We start from the raw sequence: 21,189 nt of genomic DNA, 5'->3' as shown, positions 1-21,189 counted from the left end.
GGCCATTCTCTTCTATTAGCGGATCCGACTATTCAATGACAATATGCTTTCTTAGTTGAGAAAGTTACTGACTGAGCCAGTAGGGAGAATCGTAGCTTTTCCACTGTTCTCTTTCAAGAATTGTAGTCTAACCTATTCACACTGAGAGATTTGTTGCTAAATTTGAAGAGAAGAAGGTTTTGACTGTGTGCCAAAGGCAAGTACATGCTTTTGTATTTTTATGTTCCCTTAGAGAGAATCTAGGCATGTACCTAATGCCTTTGATACTTTGCTAGAGCTCCCACGCAGTGGAAGAACACAATTCCAAAGGAAGAATCTTAAACCAAACGTAAACACTAAGGTAGATACAACTTCAATAGACACATGTGCACAGAATGACTCACAAAGACACTAAGATCTGAGATTATAGACAGTAGTAAAACAGCCCAAATACCTTGTAGTTTATTCCTCAAAACATAGATAAAAAACCTTGCAGGTTGATGCTTCCACAGAGATCTTCCCACCCTTACAGCAAAGTGCTGCATATGGATGCTCAGTGGAGAGCCCCTTGCTTTTTTGTTAACTCTGCCTCACATTGCTGAGCTGGTGCGAGTGTCAGTGGCTTTTACCAGTGTTTGCCAAGCCCCCAGAATGCCTGACTCAGTATGTCCCACTCTGGAAGCTGGCCTATTGGCATTTTCTCACAGATTGTCCAGTCTTTAGACAGACCATCTGGTCTATAGTTCTGCAACCGAGTGCTGGGCCCACGGTCCACTTTGATTGGGCCCTTGGCTGGGCTCTCATTTGTCCCAGGCATGGCCCCGATATGGTGACCCCCTTACATATCCTTCCCTCTGGTACTACTGATACAAATTTGCCAGCCATCAGATAGATGTTGCTGTCCTTTCTGCAGCCTATGTCCTTCTCTATTCTTCTGCAGCCTATGCTGCCCACGTAGCAGCCTTTCTTGCTGCTATATGCTGCTCCCCCCCCCCCCCCCCCCCCCCTCTCCCCCTTCCCCCTGCCTGCCCCCCCATGTGTCATCCTAAAAGCTGCCCCCTTGTATTGGACCATATCCATTAAGATCTTCCCATGTCACATGCATACCTCATGGATCCCTCTCATGCCCCCAATCCTACACGGTTATCATATCCCCAAGTTCACATACTATTGGTAATAATTGTAGGAGCTTAAAATATTAAATTGCAGTGGAATTGACTTTAGAGAAACATGATGATTGGTGCATAGAGCATTTTTTCAAGCTTTAAATGTATCAAGATGAAATTGTATCAAGACGAAAGGTATATTTAAATGTATCCAGACGAAATTGTAGCAGGTTTAGCTGGTCGATTGGCCCATGATTTGCTGTACTTAACATCCCTAAATATCAATAGGAATGTGATCAGCTTTGCAAATTGCAATCTTTAAACAATTATGGTAGGTTATTTTCATGTTCCCATCTATAGTGTGCTAGGAGTATACTTTTTTGACAAGTACTTCATATTTATGATGAGAATTTGATTGCATTGGAAGCTGTTTTAAAGCAGTTTGTGCCATGTGCAACTAAAATTCAATTTTGGAATGGTTTATGTTCAAGCAGGAATTTTGGAGAGGGGTATATCTATTGAAGGCATAGGTCAAAGATGTTTCTTGACCTACGAAAGTAATGTTCTCTTTGCATTGCGATTTATGATCGATTGTGACATTGTTGGTGGAAACTGGATTGAACTGAATGCTGGGACTTATCTTGAGACACCAAGGAAAATTTCATATTGCCAGCTTGAAGTTGACATTTTGTATCCTTTCAATGGTTCTTTGCTGTTCTATGCATGATTTCTATTGTTAGTGAATGCTTTGACGCTAGCCATCTGTACTCCCTTCACCTCCCCTCCCCTGTTTTCCCCCCACAAAACAAAAAAGACCACCTATGTTATGCTTTGAAAAGGAATACAAGGTCGACTCTTTGTGAGGCATTGACAAGAAAAGTAAACTAGCTCCCTTGCAGCTTGCTTCTCTAGGTTTCGATTGATTGCCTATGGTACGTAAAAGCAGGTGTCAACCAGTGTAGTGGGCTATACTACTAGGAGAGTCATGATTCCGTGAGAATGTAGAAAGTACCTACATGTCAAGCCTTGCATAAATTGCTGACAATGGTCAGTGATCTATAGTTACCTTGCATGTCATCTGGGAGCGCGTTACCCCAGGTTCATGCCCGACCATTGAAAGGTAGGAGCGTTTTTGCAAAGCTTGGCTTGCAGGCCTCTTCTACAATCTTTCCGTGAGAGGTATGCGCTGGATGTATAGACCTCCACCATGGCTATTACCGCCGTTTCCGGAGGGGCCCTAGGCAGTGTGTTGGCCCCCACGAAACAGGCTTGGTAGACAGCTGGTTTCCTTTCTTGTGTTCACTATGAGTAGCTCCTATGGGGGCTGACCTGTCAAGCATTAATAGAAAGTTCTTTTTCCTGGAAAATAAATGTTTGGTGAGCTCCTGAGAACCCTTTGTGCCTTTCTCCCAAATTGAGCGTAAGGTACATATTATGTCTAGCATATATTGTTGAGGGTGGTAGCTCGTTGAGTGTGCTATCCCCCCACCAATTGGTAACAACGCACTAACAAGATTTGCCAAGCAGTGATGTTGGCTTGAAAGCCAGCTTGACTTCGTTTTGAAGGCTAGGTTGCCATCCCCTCCAATCATATGACAAGATTCCCCATGCTGAAGGGCAGCTCCATATGTGGAAGGTCACCTCCCCATCTGTATGCCCCCATATGAGGAGAGCATTGGGGAGGTGGACTGGAACGTGTTGGTCGGCAGCAAACTCACACAGAAGACATTGAAAATGGGGCTGCCACATGGGCAGCATATGGGCTGCCATGTGGGCAGCACTACAGCAAAGTACCTGGCAGTTTAGAGCTACCCTGGAGGAGGGACGTAGTTGGAATAGCCATGTGGCTGGCAGGGGCAGGATGGAGCAGATCTGCCCAGGCTTAACAGGCTGGAGCATGGCGTCAGCATCCCAGGATCCTGCAGGGACTAGGCCTGCTGTACGGACTGTTTGCAGGTGCTGTATGGAGCTGCAGCAGGGGTTTGCAGGCAGGCAAAGGTCCAGGAGCAGGTGGAACTGCAAGGGCAACATGGCGACTCGTTTGGCAGTGGATCTGGCCAAGATTGGGTCTGGAAAACACCTTGACTGGGACTGTATAGGGCCTGGGCCAGTGTCTGGATGCCACGTGGCCAGGCAGGCCAGATTGGGCTGGTCAAATCCATCCAACCTGAGTCGGTTGGAGCAGACCAGGGTCGGCCTCACAGACTGACAGGTCGGTCTGTTTGAATCGGCTATTTCCAAGGGCTCTTGGCCCCTATAAAAGGGGCGCCTAGAGGGCTCATTACATATCCATTTTGGCAGCAGGTTGGTGCTGCACAAAGCCTGGCTCGAGGAGTCTTCACCATTGGATGTCTACCAGGGCAGCAAGGAAGATGGTATAGAGAAGTAGCTTGTGCCTTGGCTGTGTCTCGGAGCAGCAAGGAGGTTAAGATCCAGGTCAAGCACTGCCTAACATGTGGCTGTCCGGGAGGCCCACGTAAGCTGTTTAGGGAGTCTGCAGGCCAGCCATGGAGGTAGGTGTTTTCAGGGGTCCACACCTAGCCATGACTTTGCTGTAGACTGAACATCTCTCTTTTGTATTTGTATCCACATTGGACAGAAGTATATATTGCTGGCTCATGTCTCTTGTGCATTGTCCATAAACTTGCTGCGCATATATGCTAAGTACATTTAAGGAAAGAAGTTTGAGATTGGAATACACCACCGTCTTGAGTTCCTAGGAGGCACTTTCACTCTATCTAGGGTTATTCTTTCATTTCGTATACCTTCTGTTTCATTTTCAAACACCAGAAGTGATGTGATATTATCTCCTAAACTATTGCCGTGCAGCAATGATGTGTGTTTTCCATCCTCATACCAATGGGGAGTGCTGCATCTCCCACTTAGCGAGAAAGATTATATCTTTAATGGCTGATGATTGGTCAAGAGTAGTGATTAGAGTTTGTTTGAGTATACTTGTGCTTTCTAAGTTAGAAATGTATTTTTGCCTCTTTGTAGAAACGAGACATAAGTGTAAAGGGCCATTTAGCTTTTTATGTTTTAAATTAGAGAGAGAGAAGTAGAAGTAGAAATTATTATCGTCCACGGGGGGCCGAAAACGACCCATGGGACCCGAACGGTGTACAAGAAAAGTCTCCTCCGGTGTGGAGGGGTCAAGAATTTTCAAGTTCTTGACGGTACAAAAAGAGGCGGGTAACAAAAGATCCTAATGCTGCCGGCGAGGCAGTGGAAAGGACTGATCTTAAGTGTGTGGTCTCTCCCAGTAACTTCCGGTAGTCCTCCCTAATGTGTGCATAACTGGGACACTGCAGAGCTATATGTGCCTCTGCCTCCACTGTTTGAGAGTCACAAAATCTGCATATTTTGGCATGTCGCGGAAGATTCAATCACGCTCCCTTCTCAATTGCAAGCATGTGAGATCTAGTCCGGAATCTAGCAATATTTCTGCGATAGAGCAAGGGGATGGAAGTGCTGATGTATGCCTGAGCAAGGGCCTCTTTTGTCATATATGTGGACCAACATGTGGGGTTGATGTGATCTTGGTAATACTCCAGCTTCACCCTCTTCTTTGTGTTAGCCATTGAGTCTGTAGAGTGCTCAGTAGGGACATCTGAAGCTCTTGGATATCAATTCTTGCAGGTGGCATAGTCAGGTATGAGTCTACATTCCATCTGCTGAACCACTTCCTTATATCTGTCCCCCATCCTGTGCAAATGATCTTGCTCTTATGGTTCTTTTGAGAGAGAGAGAGAGAGAGAGTTTCTAGTTTTTTGAAAGTTTTTGTTTCTTGACTTGCTTGTTTATTTTTGCTTAAGTCACCTGCTTCGTTTCTTCTTTATTTCTTGTTTTCTTTCTCTTTTGTTTATTTGACGTATTTTAGTAAGCACTGGGTTTGCCCAAGAGACTCCGTGGGTCTTTAGAAACCCAGTATAGCTGCTTATGCTTGGGCACTGATGACGACATAAGTGTTGCTTTGCTTGCTAAGTATGTCTTCCTTTTGTTTTTCATAAAAGTTTTTGTTTATCTCTTTTTCCTTCTCAGACGTCTTAGAAACAAGCATCTTCTATTTCTATTAGTCCTATTCATGCCACGCAAGTAATTTATGTTGTCTATAACATACATAGTAGTAATATGCTTTATGTAGGACAAACCTATAGGACAGCTTTTATTCGTTTTCAAGAACATGTTAGGGAAGCTAGAAAAGTTCATAGGAAGAATTCCTTCATTGAGAATTCAAAACCCTTATATGCAGCAATGCCCCAATTCTTGCACACCAAGCAGGTCTCTGAACTTGCGCAGCTTCTCTACGCCCAATGCCTTCGTGAATATGTCAGCTACCCGATCCTCTGTGCTGACATAAACTAGATCAATAAAACCTACTAGAACCTTCTCCCGCACATAGTGATAATGCACCTCAATGTGCTTTGTTCTAGCATGATAGACTGGGTTATTTTCCAAGTGTATACTGCTCATGTTGTCACAATAAATGACAACTGGCCCATCTGTAGACTGATGCATATCATAAAGTAGCTTATGCAACCAAGCTACCTCACATGCAGCCATTGCTGCACCCCTGTTCTCCAAAACCTGCTAGCTAGCTCCTCCACTACCTTTTAAAACACGCAAAGTCTGGTTTTGAATCTTTTCGTTGCTTTCCCATTGAGCATATAGAGGGCCATTTTAATAATGCCAAGGACTTTTACAAGGCTGCTCGTCCTCGTGAATTGTTTTGGATCAGAACTTTACACACTTTCTTCCCAAGAGGTTTTAATTTGGAAGGAAAATCAACTCTTCGTAAAAATAAAAGAACCTCTAAAAAGAACCCTTTGATGTGGAGAACTCATATCAAGCCCTTTAACATTCATCATTACCAACATAGTCATACACCTAACATCGTATGGAAACCTAAAGTTATGTTACGAGGTTGTCCTAGCTCTCCTGCAATCTCACATGTAGTTCGTGAGTTGCCTCCCTCGCTTTCTCTTCCTCCACTTCCTCCTCCTTTAGTTCCTTTAACTTCCTCAGTTTCAAGAGTTTTTGCTTCTCGAGACTATAAAAGAAGACTACTCTACCTGGATAGATTAATGTCACTGGGTCTTTTTTCAATAAAAGTTTTTGAAAAATATAATGTCAAAGTTCTTTTTAAACTTCAGTACACCTTGGAAAACTTCTCTTTTGAGGATTTGAATCTAAATAAGCTCCATTATATACAACTTAAAACTTCGTTGGATCGCTTCTTAAAAGTAAAAGCTTCCTTTCAAAGCAAAGAAGTCTATCTAAATAAGGAACTCTTGATTTGTATTTTTACTTCTCCCTCACTTGACAAGATAGGCTTAAACTCCATTTTGAAGTCTCCTGAAGTAATGGATTCTCTCCCTCATTTTGTGAGAAGAATTTGGAAGCATCCAATAGTAGCTTGGAAGTATGTAAAAACTTTAGGACAAAAGGATTTCAACTATGGAGAGATAGGTTAAAGGCTTTCAGAGCATTCAAAATCTTCTATCCTTAAAGAACCTTGTTGTTGTAAAAGTAAGAGATTCCAAAGCTTTATTGATGCTGATTTAGGACATGTAGTCACAACTCATGCCTCAATTTTGCTTTCTAGTAACCTAAGAGACCTTTTCATGAAAGGCACGAAATTTCGATTGTACTCTTTTAAAGAGTCTTGCCTTTTAAAAGCTATCGATAAGGGAATCTCAAAGTTTGTTTTGCAATTAGAAGAATGTTTAGGAGTTAAAAATATCTTATCAGAATGGAAAGGGAAGATTTTGAAGAAAGTTGCTTTGAAACTAGAAGAAGTCCCTTCGGTTATTTGCTCAAAGAAAAGTAACCATCTTTCTAAAGAAGATGAAACTCTTCTTCGAAAATTTGATAGGAATTTTGTCATTTCTTATGTGGACAAATGTTCCAATAACTTTGTCTTTATTTGCAAAAAGTTTTACTTAGAATGTCTTTTCAGAGAAGTGAACTCGTCTGCCAAAACTTACGCCCCTGCCTTAGTTTCTCAAAAGGATTTGATCTCAAAACATCAGAGTTTTTGCAAGTCTTCTGGGTTTGTTTGCAATCCAAGCAAAAGAGAGTTTGTTTGAGTATACTTGTGCTTTCTAAGTTAAGAAATGTATTTTTGCCTCTTTGCAGAAACGAGACATAAGTGTAAAGTGCCATTTAACTTTTTATGTTTTAAATAAGAGAGAGAGAGAGAGAGAGAGAGAGAGAGAGAGAGAGAGAGATTCTAGTTTTTTGGAAGTTTTTGTTTCTTGACTTGCTTGTTTATTTTTGCTTAAGTCACCTGCTTCGTTTCTTCTTTATTTCTTGTTTTCATTCTCTTTTGTTTATTTGACGTATTTTAGTAAGCACTGGGTTTGCCCAAGAGACTCCGCAGGTCTTTAGAAACCCAGTATAGCTGCTTATGCTTGGGCACTGATGACGACATAAATGTTGCTTTGCTTGCTAAGTATGTCTTCCTTTTGCTTTCCATAAACGTTTTTGTTTACCTCTTTTTTCTTCTCTTTCATTTTCTCTTTTATTTCTTTGTAGATTTTTGATCTTTAGAACAACAAAAATTCTAAATTTGTATGATTGGACTTATTCTAGTCTTACAAAGGTATATATATATTGTTTGCAATCCAAGCATACCTTTTCTTTGTGCTGCTTGGAAGTTTCACAAAACTTCAAAAAAGCCAAGATTTATTGCAGCTGCTTGTGAGACTACTTTGACGAATGTCTCTAAATGGCTAAGCTACTGCTTCAAAGCCATGTTGCCTAGTGTCCATGAACTTTGGAGGGACTTATTAAAAGAGGCAGATGTCCCCTCGAACTCAAGCTGGATTTTAAATGACTTTGTAGGAGTGATTCCTGTTGTAAAAGTTTCTAATTCCTCTCGAAGCATTGAGGAAAAAGAGTCTCCTATTCTAATTCAAACCTATGATTTTACCACGCTTTACACAAAGATTGAGCTGGAAGACCTGAAGTTTAGAATCAAAAAGCTAGTGGCTGAAGTTTTCAAGCTGAGATTTGGCAAAGATAGATGTAAAGTGCTAAAAGTTGAGAAAACAGCCTTATGCTTTGACTTTTTGTGGCTAAAAAATAAAGATCATGACATAGGTTCTAAAAAGAAAAGATACACAAAGGTAGTAAGTGTAGAAGATGTTTGCTCTTGGATAGATTTTCTTTTAGATAATCTTTACATCACAATAGGTGATTCTTTGTTTTAACAAGTTATAGGAATCCCCATGGGCACTAATTGTGCCGTCTTTTTAGCAAACTTTTATCTTTTCACTTATGAATTTGAGTTTATGCAACGTCTTATTTCTATCAATACCTGCCCTATCATTTTACATAAGCTTAGTCAAGTTAGGCGTTTTATAGATGATTTATTTGTACCAGATGTTTCTCACTTTCAAGACTTTATGTACAAAGCCGCTAGAGCTTTTGGAGAAGGAATCTATCCTCGTGACTCTTGTGAACTGAACTGCACTTCAAGAGGGGATTCTTGTGTTTTCTTAGATCTTAGACTTTCTCAATCTACCATAGGATTAGAGGTTGATATATACGATAAACGTGAACAACCTAAATATAGTGGTTTACACATTATAAAAATGCCTTACATTGACTCAAACATTTCTGATTTGGCAAAATATGGATTCATTTCTTCCCAATTCCATAGATTTTTCCGCCTTTGTACAACTAAGGAGTCTTTTATCACTTAATGTAGTAATTTGATCACTTTACTATTACACAAGAGGTATAATCCAAGGAAAGTAATGAAAAAAGTTCGCACATTCTTAGATATGAAGTCTTTTATCTATGGTGTTTCGGCCTTAGGTTTGTTTAGAATGATTGAACATAAGCTGAAAACAAAAAGCGGGGAACTGAATAGCCCGTTTTTCTTTTAGTTTCAAAGTTTGTTTGAGTATACTTGTGCTTTCTAAGTTAGAAATGTATTTTTGCCTCTTTGTAGAAACGAGACATAAGTGTAAAGGGCCATTTAGCTTTTTATGTTTTAAATGAGAGAGAGAGAGAGAGAGAGAGAGAGAGAGAGAGTTTCTAGTTTTTTGAAAGTTTTTGTTTCTTGACTTGCTTGTTTATTTTTGCTTAAGTCACTTGCTTCGTTTCTTCTTTATTTCTTGTTTTCATTCTCTTTTGTTTATTTGACGTATTTTAGTAAGCACTGGGTTTGCCCAAGAGACTCCGCGGGTCTTTAGAAACCCAGTATAGCTGCTTATGCTTGGGCACTGATGACGACATAAGTGTTGCTTTGCTTGCTAAGTATGTCTTCCTTTTGTTTTTCATAAAAGTTTTTGTTTACCTCTTTTTTCTTCTCTTTCATTTTCTCTTTTATTTTCTTTGTAGATTTTTGATCTTTAGAACAACAAAAATTCTAAATTTGTATGATAGGACTTATTCTAGTCTTACAAAGGTATATACTGTGGGGTATGACAGCATGAATATTGCTGCTTTATGCCATGCTCCTATAGGAAACTTGCAAACTCATTATATATATATATATAGAGATAAGAATCCGGAGAGAATCTCATGTGGTATTTGCTGCTCAAGCCAACGTCCCTCTTGCGAGGGGATCCAAGGAGAGGCCACTAGTGGAGTCTTCTGCCAATGAGAGGAGTGTACACGAGACGAGCACTTGCATGGCCCATACTGACTATCTTGTTTTGGTGAGCCAAGACTACTCAGGGTCTCATTGCAGGGGTGGCCCTCCAATAGTGAGAGCCACATCGGCTAGATTCCGCTCTACCTAGTTGTGGGCTACTTCGATTTTTGACAGGGCCCTACCAAAATTTGTATTGTAGAATACCGGCGAGGTTTCATACGAAAGTGTTTCACCCTCTTCCAAGTTGTAGTGATAGGCAAGGTATCAGACATTGAGAAGTACTTTGGTTTAGGAGACTTGTCTCATCTAGAATGTAGTGGGGTCCTTATCCGTGTGTTGGTGGCCCTCGCTTCATTCCATTGGAATAGCTACATTGATCTCCTTACCAATGGTCTTGCCCCTCTCATGTGCATCATGTTGGAAAAGTAAGTGATGAACCATGGAATCAGTTCATTTGATCACCCTTCTAGTGATTTAGAATTATAATAATTAATGTTCAAAAGAATGGTAGTTAGACCTAGAGGTCATAGATTTTTGAATAAAAGTTTACTAGGGGGACATATTAGACCACTTACGACATTATGCCATGGATAGTGGCTCGAGATTTTAAAAGGGCCTCATGATGTGGCTTTTCCCACATACATCCATCGTGGATGAGTGCCACATTGCACATTTTTTTGGGGTCTAACTCTATGTTGCTTTACCACACGTCACACAGATATTGTACTCACCATCTTACTTACTCTAAGATAGCCGATTAGATTTTGGTATGGCATCTATGCATGTGTTTGATGTATTTAGATTGGGCACATTGTGTTAGTGTGCCACATAGAATGGGGCCGTGGCCCTAGCTTTTGTGAGAAGACACCAAGTGGCTTCACTCTCACATGTGTTCACCTCGTCATGCCAAGGTTATCTATGTATTGGGTTTATTTTGTGCAATTGCTGTATCCATTGTAGCCGGTGATTGGCGTTCCATTTGCAGAATTCATTGTGTGCGCATTGATTCTACTTGTGTGGTTGCAGGAGAGCGTCATGATTTAGGGACCGTCCCTTGTTTTCTTTCATGGTATCAAAGCAAGGTCAAATCTACACCTAAAAGAAACCTTGCCTGTTAAACTAAGTGGGCAAGCAACCTGCTCATCAAGAAGAGCTGGTAAAGAACCTAGGTTGAGGCTGACAATAACACCTCAAACCTATTGTGGACTCAAAGAAAAAAGGGGAGCCACTCCACTCCTTGAGGAAAGTAGTCCTCTTGGCAGATGCCTTCTGGGAAGACCCTTGCATGGTCACCCAAATGGCCATCAAAGTGTGTACAATGCTTGGCCAATTACTAGTCAATGTGTGAAAAGGGTGGATGTGGGAGCAGTCAAGAGCCTTTCTGCATCTTGATCTTCGAATATGCCTTGCTGTTGAAATGCTCACAAAAACTCTAGAAAGTATCCACCAAAGCATGTGCAGGTATGCAAGGAGACCTGCAGATCTCCAAATATGTTTTGTTGAAATGCTCGCTAAAATCTCCCAAAAAATATCCTTCGAGGCCTGTGCAAGTGTGTAAGGGGACCTACAGATCTCCAAATATGCCTCGCTGAAATGCTCGATAAAATCTCCCAAAAAGTATCAACCGAGGCATGTGCCGGTCTGTAAGGAGAGTAGGAGACATCATCTAGAGACCGTGATTCAACTAAATGTCCTTGAATCGAAAGAGCCAAAGAAGAGTCGTGCCTCTCGTCAAAGATCTGAGGCCTTGAATGTGAGAGCCAAGCATCGAGCCCTAGGTTATGAAAGAGGGGGAGGCAACAGAAGAGCTCAAAAGTCTAGCAATCCAGTTCGAGATAAACCTTGCCTATTTGTAATCCCATAAGGAATGCTGAATGGACTCCTTAACAGAAAGCCAAGGGCAAGTATGGGCTGACCCAAACCTGGACCTCCATAGGTTCATCGTAATCCCTTCATGAATAGAAAGCCAAAAGAAAACAATGATTTTTCTATTTCTCAGGGATTTTCAGAGTCTTCTTCAAAAAAAGATTAATGCAAGACTATAGAAATCTGAAAATTGTCCCAATGAGGAGTTCTGGTGGCCTTCTTGGTCGTAAGACAGAGCTGAAACCTCTTGGCACTGCTAGTCGTTTAGAAAGATAGACTCTTCTCATGGTTTCTTGAATCTATCCATCTCCGGAGTCCCACTGCAAATACTTTATGGGGACACCTCCATAAAGCCAAATCCTCCATGGACCAAGGGGAATGTGATGTTGATTTGGGCCTAGGTACTAACTTGAAGTCAAGGAACACTGCTCCACATGAAGCAAAACCTTGACAGGGTAAAACGTAGAATATAATAAAAAAGAAACAATACTTTAAAACTATCAGGGTTAATGGATAGTCATTGGGCAAGGTGTTGTGATGATGATAGAAGATACACATTTGAATATTGCTCTAGCATTGAATTTGTCTTGATATCGTGGAGCGCTATAAACAGAGTACTATTACTTTCCATAGAAGCTGAATATAGAGCATCCTTGTGGATTGAAAGAAGAAAGTTATTTTAAAACCGAAAAAGGAACTTTCTAATACTTAGAAAATAAAACTATACAAGTCAGCTATCTCGGGGGTGATGACCATGGAGAATGCAAATAAAGAAATTGGCTTAAGAAGACCAGCTTGTTGCTTGATAACGCTCACTACCTAGGTGTATCTCTGGAATAGAGGCCAACAACCAGGGAGGACTATACAGCTAGCGAATCCCTTTGTGGCGTAAAGTGTAACACAAGCTTGTTGGCCAAGCCTTGCAGAAATGTCTTTGCCTTTCGGTGATTGCTCGACAATCCGAAGACTCGTGGCGTGTAGGGTGTAAATGATATCTTGCTAGATGGCGACAGAGTGGCCGCAGGTGGAACATGGTGCGTTCTCATCACTAGGCTGCAATGCGCAACCTACATCGTCCATGTTGTGATGTTGGCTATTGTTTCCCACACTTCATCCTCTGGATGAGAGAGAGGACAATGCCGCGCCGGTAGGATCGCCTCATGTAGCTCAATCCGATGAATGCTCTGTTCATGTATCTTGTAGGGTGGAGAGACCTCATCGACATGAAGGCATAGCCCCCCTTTGGCAACAAGGCCGCCATGCCCCAAGTGAAATCCCAATGTAGACTTTGTATCGAGCCACAAATCTGTAGGGATCCCAATCCAATCCTCTAAGTGCTAGGGCAACTCCATAAGCAATGTGGGATTGCTCCAGAATCTTGTTTTGGCAGTAGTGACTCTGGCCATCTACCCGCATTTGCTCTAGCATGGACTTATGGGTAAACCCCTTGGGCGACTAGCCAGAAGAAGAAGTAGATCTTCCGTGACCGTAGATTGGGCCATAACCACATCTAGAATCTTGATCTGACCTCTTGGACACGTGTTGCTCAGTCCATTGTGTCTCTCTCGAGGGAGTCCACGCCGCTATCTCCATCTAGAGTTGCCACTTATCCCCGTTGTAGGAGAAGAAGGCCATCTCATTCACCTGCTCTAAGTGGCCTACTCTAGACGGTCAGAATTGCTCGTTGCGTACCATTGTATCTCTCCCAAAGCGGCTCTTCCTAGAGCCAAAGGTGCCACCAATGTGCATACTGGTCGTATATGGTAGGAGGATCTATGAACCACTCCTTGCCCAAATGACCCGCTACCTTGAACATCTGCGAATGAAGCAATTCCAAGCTCCCATCTTTGGGTCCCTTGGCAGTGGCTAGATGATCCCTCGCAGTCTTGTTGTAGAAGTTGGCTTGATCCCTACTCGCCTGATCATAATCCGCAGGGGTACCCTATCTTGGAGAAATAGCCCAGCCATTGGCTCTTTGCCCACATCTGAAGAGTGGTTGGACATCGTGGTGCTTGCTAAAATGCCCGTGGAGCTCCCCATGTGCATGGCCTAGTCCCCAACGTAGAGCCTGTTGAGGCGCTCCATTAGACTATCATGCCTTCTTTGCCCAAAAGAGAAGAGAAGGCTGCCGGGGAACCCGATGAGGCGCCCATTAGACCATCATGCCTTTTTTGCGCAAAAGAGAAGAGGAGGCTGCCAGGGAACTTGGTGAACTCCATCTCTCTCCAAGGATCTCTCCACTGGTTGCGAAGATGAATTGCTCCCAAGTACTCCTCTCCGATGGAGGCATCTTAGAACACGAGGACTATTCTTGATATTCATGGCAGCTTAAAGGCGGGTGGAAGATTTTCAAAACAAAAAATGGCTGAAATCTTAATGGAATTAAAGTGGGGAAATGACCAAATTTGCATGTGCCTCCTCGGCAAGCGCTCCATCGAATAGAGTTGACAAATAGATTTTTTCCCTCTATGAGTAAACTTGTCTAACGCTCACTCTCTAGCAAAGGTATGGGCCCTTGGTTTCGTGCTCCATCCTAGTGCTGGGGGTGGGGTTGTTCTTGGTAGGGTTTAGTACTTAGTGAAATTGACCAATCGGGGATAGGTTTAGGAGGACCGCAAGGAAGGCTAAGAGAAGGAAGCTCCTCCTTGCTTGTCCTCTCCAAATTCTAAGTTATAGAAGTCTCCTCCAACAATCCAATACTCAAACGTGTGGTAGGCTCTCTATCAACCCCTTAATAAAGCTGGGCGGTGCTAGCGTTGCTACAAGGCAGGTGCGTCAACATTTGGGATTTCGATCGTGGACTTATCAACTTGGAGACCCATCCAAAGTACTCCGCCTGATACCGATGGAACTAAATGGAATCGTTTGTCATTAATTGCTCTCATATGGTAACAGGAAATATGGCCAGCAAAGCATGGCCCAGCCTACCTTCCTCCTCTTCACATTCTCTCTAACCTCGAGCTGGGCTAAACCCCCAACCCAACCTGGGGATTAGGTTAAGCCAGGGGGGTTCATCATACAGCCAACTATGGATTGGCCTACTCTCTCCTCCAAGTCCCCCTCAACCCCCTCAACTCCTTCAACATCCACCAAGACTCGGTACTCTACAGTTGCAGCCATGACACCCTCTCCATACGCACGGAATTACCACCAAGAAGGCTCAAAACGGCCCATCCTCGGGCAACAGGATCAGATTTTTTATCTGCAGCAGGTAGTGAGAGAGCTATGATTGGAGCTAGCAAAAGTAAAGGCCTGACTTCACATCTTGGAAGCGCCTGGTAAGCAAGCAGTAATTGATGAGGCTGTAAAATCTTGTAAGGATTCCCCCCCTACCCCGCAGCTAGTCTCTATAGTCAAAGATCTTGTTCACACTGAAGTACAAACTGCTAGGAAGGAAGTGTTTGTGGAAGTGGACAACAAAGCAAGTAAGTCTGATATCCAAGCAAAGATTAAAGAACACGAAGCTAGATGTGATAATGCGTTGAAGATTAGAATAGGGGGGCTCCCAAAAGATTGGTACAAAGAGGAGGATACATATAGTGAAATATTGACAAAGATCAAATCAAGTTTGCCCAACATCGGCGGATGGGTGAATGATGATGAGCAGGATGATGACGACTCAAGGCCAGCTTCTATTTTACAGTATAGAGGCCATGCAATCCTTACACTGAAGTCAAAAGATATGCGGATCAAGCTTCTTCGACACTCTTACAAGCTGAAGGGCACCAAAGTATGGATAGCAGAGGAGCTTACACAAACCCAACTCAAGATTAAGGCAACTGAATTAGCTAAAGTCAGGGCTGCCAGAAAGGATGGAAAATGGGCAGTTTACCGTGAAGGGGTAGCACTAATCAGAGAGTTTAAATCAAAACCAAAAGACTCTCAGTCTTACACTGATGTATGGATGTTTACTCTCCAAAATATCATGTAGGTACTCTAAATTATTGGGATTGCTTTTTGCACTCCTTGGGAGCTGCCATGTGCCCTCCCTAAAGTAGATGTACTAGAGGGTTGCTTGCTGTCCCAACCAAATCCATTTCCTTTTGTACCAAAGCCCTTTGCAACTCTTGGCGGAGAATTAGGTGCTGTGGTTGACTACATGCACGGTTGTAGAGCCCGTGCGCGTTCCAACTCACCAAGGTCCAACTCATGGGGAGGAGGGAGAGAACAAGGATCATCTATGAGTGTGAGCAGCCACCACAACCTCTGATCTTTGTGACTTCGAGGGGGGCTTGGAGGGAGAGTAAATTCGTGTCTAAGCGTTTGCGTACCAATGGCATGACAGGTTCTAGTCCGACCTTTTGTGCCCAGTGCATCATGAAGGAAGCATCAACAACAAACCTCTTGGCGTATTGCAGTAGCGTCCAGTAGGTCGGTGCGTGATCTCCACCTTTGGACTCAAGTGTATCACTACTACTGCCATGTCTGAATTTGGCCTCTCTGTGGTTAAGTCAAGTTGGTAGATGGCTGAAGCACCATAGGTGCCCATCATACAATCAAACATAGACGAGGTACACTGCTCCTCTCCTGTGGAGGCAAAGTGGAATCCCCAAAAGGGGTGAGTTTGGGAGCCAGCCATGCCACGAGATCCCCCTTTTCAGAGATGTAAAGTCAACACTATCACCTTTTGAGCCAACGGATACGCATTCGGAATCTTTAGGTAGTTCAAAGGTCCGAGTTGCCAAAACTCGCTTGGTAGGGGCTGCTGTGGTAGGGTCTAGGGCTTGGGAGCTTGGAGAACAAGCCCCCTTTCTCTAGCGTCGAGGAGGCTAAGTTCGAGGAAGAGCTAGACTGCGGGTGCGAGGATGAAGGCGTAGTTTGGAGGGAGAAGGGCAGAGAGGAACTCTTGCTCGAGGGTTGGGGAGGAGTAGATGGTCTAGAGGAAGAGCGAGAAGCGGAGGATGCAAGAGGAGTGGTCGATTGTGTGTCGTGCGGATGCGTGCGTCTTTGCTCGTGGTGTCTGTGCGTGTTGTGTGTCGTTGTTGCCTGTGCGGCCCCTTGCGTGCACTGCCTTGTCTCGCCTACTTTCGCTCTCTTTCGCTTCTCGTCTTGGTCATCGATTGTCGTTGCTCTGATACCAAATGTGAAGAACCGGACTTCTCACGAATGCAAATGTGTGCGATGCATGCAAAGTTTGAATGCCAATTGGCCCTCCAATGGGGGAAGAGGACCCTCATGAGAGTATTCGTTTATCTTTTCGACCTACATGCAAGGTGGGATAGAGACGGCGGATGAATGCAAGGTTAATAGAGAGCATGCTACATGACATTCACAATAAAAGGGTAATACCGGCAAGACCAAGGAATGTGGACCTCAAAAAGTCTAGCTACACAAGAGGGAGAGCTCGTATAATGCTAGACACCGCACAAAGCTAAGGGTGAACTCATACACCAAAGTTGGTGTTTGAAACAAGAAATAAATACATCTTGCCGTTGATGTGAGAAAATGTAAAAGGCAATGGTGGGAATCCATTGTGGGCCGCCAAATCAGTTGTCCAACCGGGTGATTGTGCTTGTGTATGCTGCGTGTGGGACTACACCACCGATTAGTCGAGGATAGACAAGATGATCTCGTCGAGGAGTGGCTTTGAGTGGAAGGTTGGTATCATGGAGGAAGAAAATTGGTGATGGATCGTTGTTGCTGATCAGCATATCCAGAGTGTCTGGGTTGCTCCCTTCTCTTTCTCTGCAGCTGCCAAGAGGAAGCTCATCATTTGACAAGTGCCTCTTGTCACTCCCATGGTCTGTCTCCCCATGTCAAAGAGTAGAGAGGAGACATTTGTGGTCCTTGTGAGTGTCCATCCGAGGTTGGGTCTATCGAGTCGTGCACTCTGAGAAGGATGTTACATGATACACTAGAGAAGTTTTTGGCATGATGAGTGCAAACCTAATCCATTGTTCATCAAGGGGTAATGTTGGAAAAGTAAGTGATCAAATATGGAATTAGTTCATTAATCACCTTGGTAAGTTAGCACCTGCGATTGCTAGTAACTACATGATGCCTTTACATCAATGAGTTAGTCTTTCATGGACACAGTAGGTGGTTGAGGTTTGGTCTTGTCATAGACTGTCATACCTATCTTGCTAATCTGTTCTCAACAGAGCAAAGGGACTACATACGCAGTTGACAGCTTTGAAGGACTTCGTGAGAGCAGAGACATGAAGGTCAGCGTGGGTAAAACCAAGGTTATGATCTTCAACACTAATGAAGATCAGCTTCAGGGGTGCTGGTTGAGATAGTCAGATCATATGTATGCTTCAGATCCGCATTCATAGGTCCCAACTTTACCATGAAACCTGCAATAGAGGAATGGTTGACTAGAGAACATGCATCACAATCGAGATTGTAGAGACAGTTTCAAGCACGCACACACAAGATCACTCCCTCAACAAGAAGTCCTATATGCAGGTGCTTTCGTGGTAGACCTCAGAGAGTCACACAAGCTGTGCACCGAACACAAAGTTGTGTCTCGTGAAAGCATCACTTTTGAAGGAATTTTAGCTCTGAAATGTAGTGACATAACTCCAAAGAGGAGGCATTCAGTTTGAGGAGTATTTATACAGGTCCAGATAGTCCAGGCAGTGATGTCTATTGCAGCTTCAGATAGCCTGTACAAGAGCAAACACAGGGTGCACCTGGAACCAACTCAGACAGACAAGAGAGCGCCAATATACACTTTAAAAAGTCTAGTAAGCAATTGCACGGCTTATATATTTTTCTGGGTGCTTTTTGATATGATGGGTTGGAAATCGTTATTTTCAGGAAATCTTCCAGGTGAGCCAATGTTGCACTACACTAGTTCAGTCTTTTGGGCAATGGGTGTTTTCATTATGCAGCTCACTGGCATTCTTCTCATTTTTTTTTGTGGTAGCTGTTATGCATTAGTTTCAGGATGTTTTGGTCGCTCTTAAAGGGTTAATTTTCAGTGGTTTTGTCCAACTAATGTTTGGTATTTCAAAATTTCAAACAAAGTTTGATATTCTTAACAAAGGGCTATAGATATAAGAAATTGGTTAGCCACAGCCCTGTGGGTCAACATTCCAAAATGGCACCATTTCGTATCTTGAGTTTCGACATTGAGTGTGCAGGTAGGAAGGGCCATTTTCCAGAGCCAGATCGCGATCCGGTTATCCAGGTATGCAATAAACATTTAGCCGTGTATTGAGCTCACATTTTAGAAGTTATTCCAGTGAAAATGCATGTTTGCCTTGCTTCATGTCCTGACTGTCCCAAAACAAAATATTATATAAGTGTTAATCTTTAGACATGTATTGAGGTCACATTTTAGAAGTTATTTCGGTCAGAATTACCATGTTTGCCTCCCTTCCTGTCCTGATTTTCACAGAATATTTTTCCGGTCATTGTTATGAAGGTATATATATTGCACATGGATGTTCAAGCGGCTCCTCTTGCCACTTGGTTATCTGTTTCCACAATGAGAGCCTTTAGTTCTATGTAGTCCACCTTTATATTTCATTGATGACGTATTTTTTGACAATGAGGGGTAGAGGCTTAACCTCTCATACTGTTTTGGAGTCCTGAAGAAAATATTATTGAACACACCGCCCAGCAACTTCTTAACCATGTTATAACAAAGTACAGGGGACAGTCTCCATGGTAGCAACATTTTTGGTTATGGCATTGGGAGTGGAAGGATTTTTCACCCATTTTTGCAACGTCTGAAGCAATAGGTTTCTCTCTTTTTTCCGCCCTGAGGATGAGCCTTTTGTCCTCTCAATCTCCATCTTTTGCCTTTTCTTCTGTCTCTTTTCTTTAAAGAAAGCTCTTCTGCATTGCAGACCTCATTGGTTATCTTCTCCATGGACTCAAATGAGGTGTTGCTAGGAGGGACTGGGGATGAAGCTGAAGCTGGCAAATATGTTTCAAGAGCAATTGCCTTCTGGGAATAAATGGAAGAAAGGGAGTAATGGTGTTAGTGGAGATGCCTGATCTTGAAACCACATGGAGCTGCCTATAAACAAACTAAACCTATGGCCCAAAATAAAGGTACTTGCTAGAGGGGAGGAACAGGTGATCTCTTTATGGACTGAAGTAGTTCCGAGAACTGATAATCAACCGAACTGCTAGCTGAAGTGCAAAGTAGACTGAGTTCTAATCGGAGGGAAAGTGTAACAAAGGGGGTTTGTTAGTTGCTTTTAAGTTGGCTGTGTGTTTTGTTGTAAGAACTCTAGGCTGCTGGAATGTGGCAATCTGTGGGTACTATCCTGTAAATAAAGTTGTAAAACAGCCTGCCCTAATCCTATAGAAGGCATGGCTCCCTCATTTGTACTAAGTTCTAATGAATACACTGTTGCCAAATTAAATTCTCACAAGCAGGAGCTCTAGCTCTAGCTGGATTTAAAATGGAATTGACCTCTTTTCTGTCCCTGTACAGCCCCTCACAGGTTCCTGTGTAAGTCCAGCCCCTGACTTACTACCTCATTTCTAGAGGCACTTTTCTGTCCTTTCCCTGGGACTTTCTGTACACTCTAGCAATGCAATTCCTATTCTATTCTATTCTACATGATGAAATCCTAGCCTAATTTCTGCTCTAAGATAATCATAACAATTCTAGGCATGCTAGGCTAGCCTAAGAATCTCCTTTTGAACTAAATTGGCTGGAGATGACTCTAGCTAGTAGCAGCCTGGACACATTGGTATCAGAGCACTTTTCATGGATTTTGTGGGGAAAACCTTGTCATTTCATTCTGAATTTTGGAGCTTGTAATTTTGAGCCTTTGGCCTACCTCCCAGCAAAATTTCATGGCCAGAAGTTGTCCCAATCATTCTCTGCCACGTGCCAGTCTATTTGGGAGCCAAAATTTGATTTTTCGGAATTGGAATTTGGAAGTTTCTCACATCATTCTAAGCAGAATGGTCTCCTGAACATAAGCCCTAAGGTACTGCATCGAAATTCCCAGAGTTGGACCAGATTTGCCCAGGGTTTTGTGACGCAGGCAGAAGTGCAAAATTGCTGCTATCTGGACATTTTTGAGTTACCAAACCCGGATTTTTCTGCATACATATTTCGCCCCAGCTGCTACAAGCTTGGTACCAAGTTTTATTGGGATCTGAGGTCATTTACCCTACCAATTGCCTTGAAATTGGGTTCCAGAGGGATCGCAGCATTCATTAAGGTTTGAACCCTAATTTAGCCAGCTGTGCTCTGCAACTGCCACGTGGACATCAAATTTGCTGCTTCCTAGTAGTAGTATATACTGTTCAGACTGAGTTCTCGTACCAAACAGTGATTCTAAGGCCTAAACAGTGACTTAAACAGAGAATCTACTGTCCAGGCAATTTTCTAAACAGTGATAGACTGGGTGTTTCCCTGCTGCTACCATGCCTACAAGGAAGGCTGCATATTAGATGTAAAGCCAGGCTCTTACTGAATTAGGGAATGGGAGCATGGCAATTCAAGAAGGAACAGCAGCTGGTGAACAGGCTGAGGCTTCTATTCAGAGGGAAGAGCTTGATCCAGTTCCTGCAGAGGCTAATCACCCAGATTAGGTCCTAGTAGCAATTAGTTTAGAATTGTCTGGGACCCATGCTCGAAGTGTTTAAGGATCTGACTAATGAAATGAGGATGAATAATCACAGATTAGATCAAAGATTGCAGAATTTATCTTC

General features: G+C 42.9%; 1 protein-coding gene across 4 annotated transcripts in view; it reads left to right on the top strand.

Moving 5' to 3' along the window:
* LOC147898862 (DNA polymerase delta subunit 1) overlaps positions 1-21,189 on the top strand; it is a 173,246-nt gene that overhangs the window by 29,585 nt on the left and 122,472 nt on the right. For all 4 annotated transcript variants that reach the window (XR_015541492.1, XM_087378812.1, XM_087378811.1 and 1 more), the window contains exons 5-6: positions 1,580-1,775; positions 18,559-18,694. Coding sequence is in view for 3 of the 4 variants with exons in the window: in XM_087378812.1 (XP_087234938.1) it covers positions 1,580-1,775; positions 18,559-18,694 (332 nt within the window). In the remaining variant the exon portion in view is untranslated. The remainder of the gene's footprint in view (positions 1-1,579; positions 1,776-18,558; positions 18,695-21,189) is intronic.

Source organism: Dipteris shenzhenensis, chromosome 9 (assembly GCF_047967505.1).
Source record: "Dipteris shenzhenensis isolate YYH24624 ecotype China chromosome 9, Dip_SZ_1.0, whole genome shotgun sequence".
NCBI lineage: Eukaryota > Viridiplantae > Streptophyta > Polypodiopsida > Gleicheniales > Dipteridaceae > Dipteris > Dipteris shenzhenensis.
The sequence above is the reverse complement of the archived record's forward strand: the minus strand, read 5'-3'. Positions and strand labels throughout refer to the sequence as shown.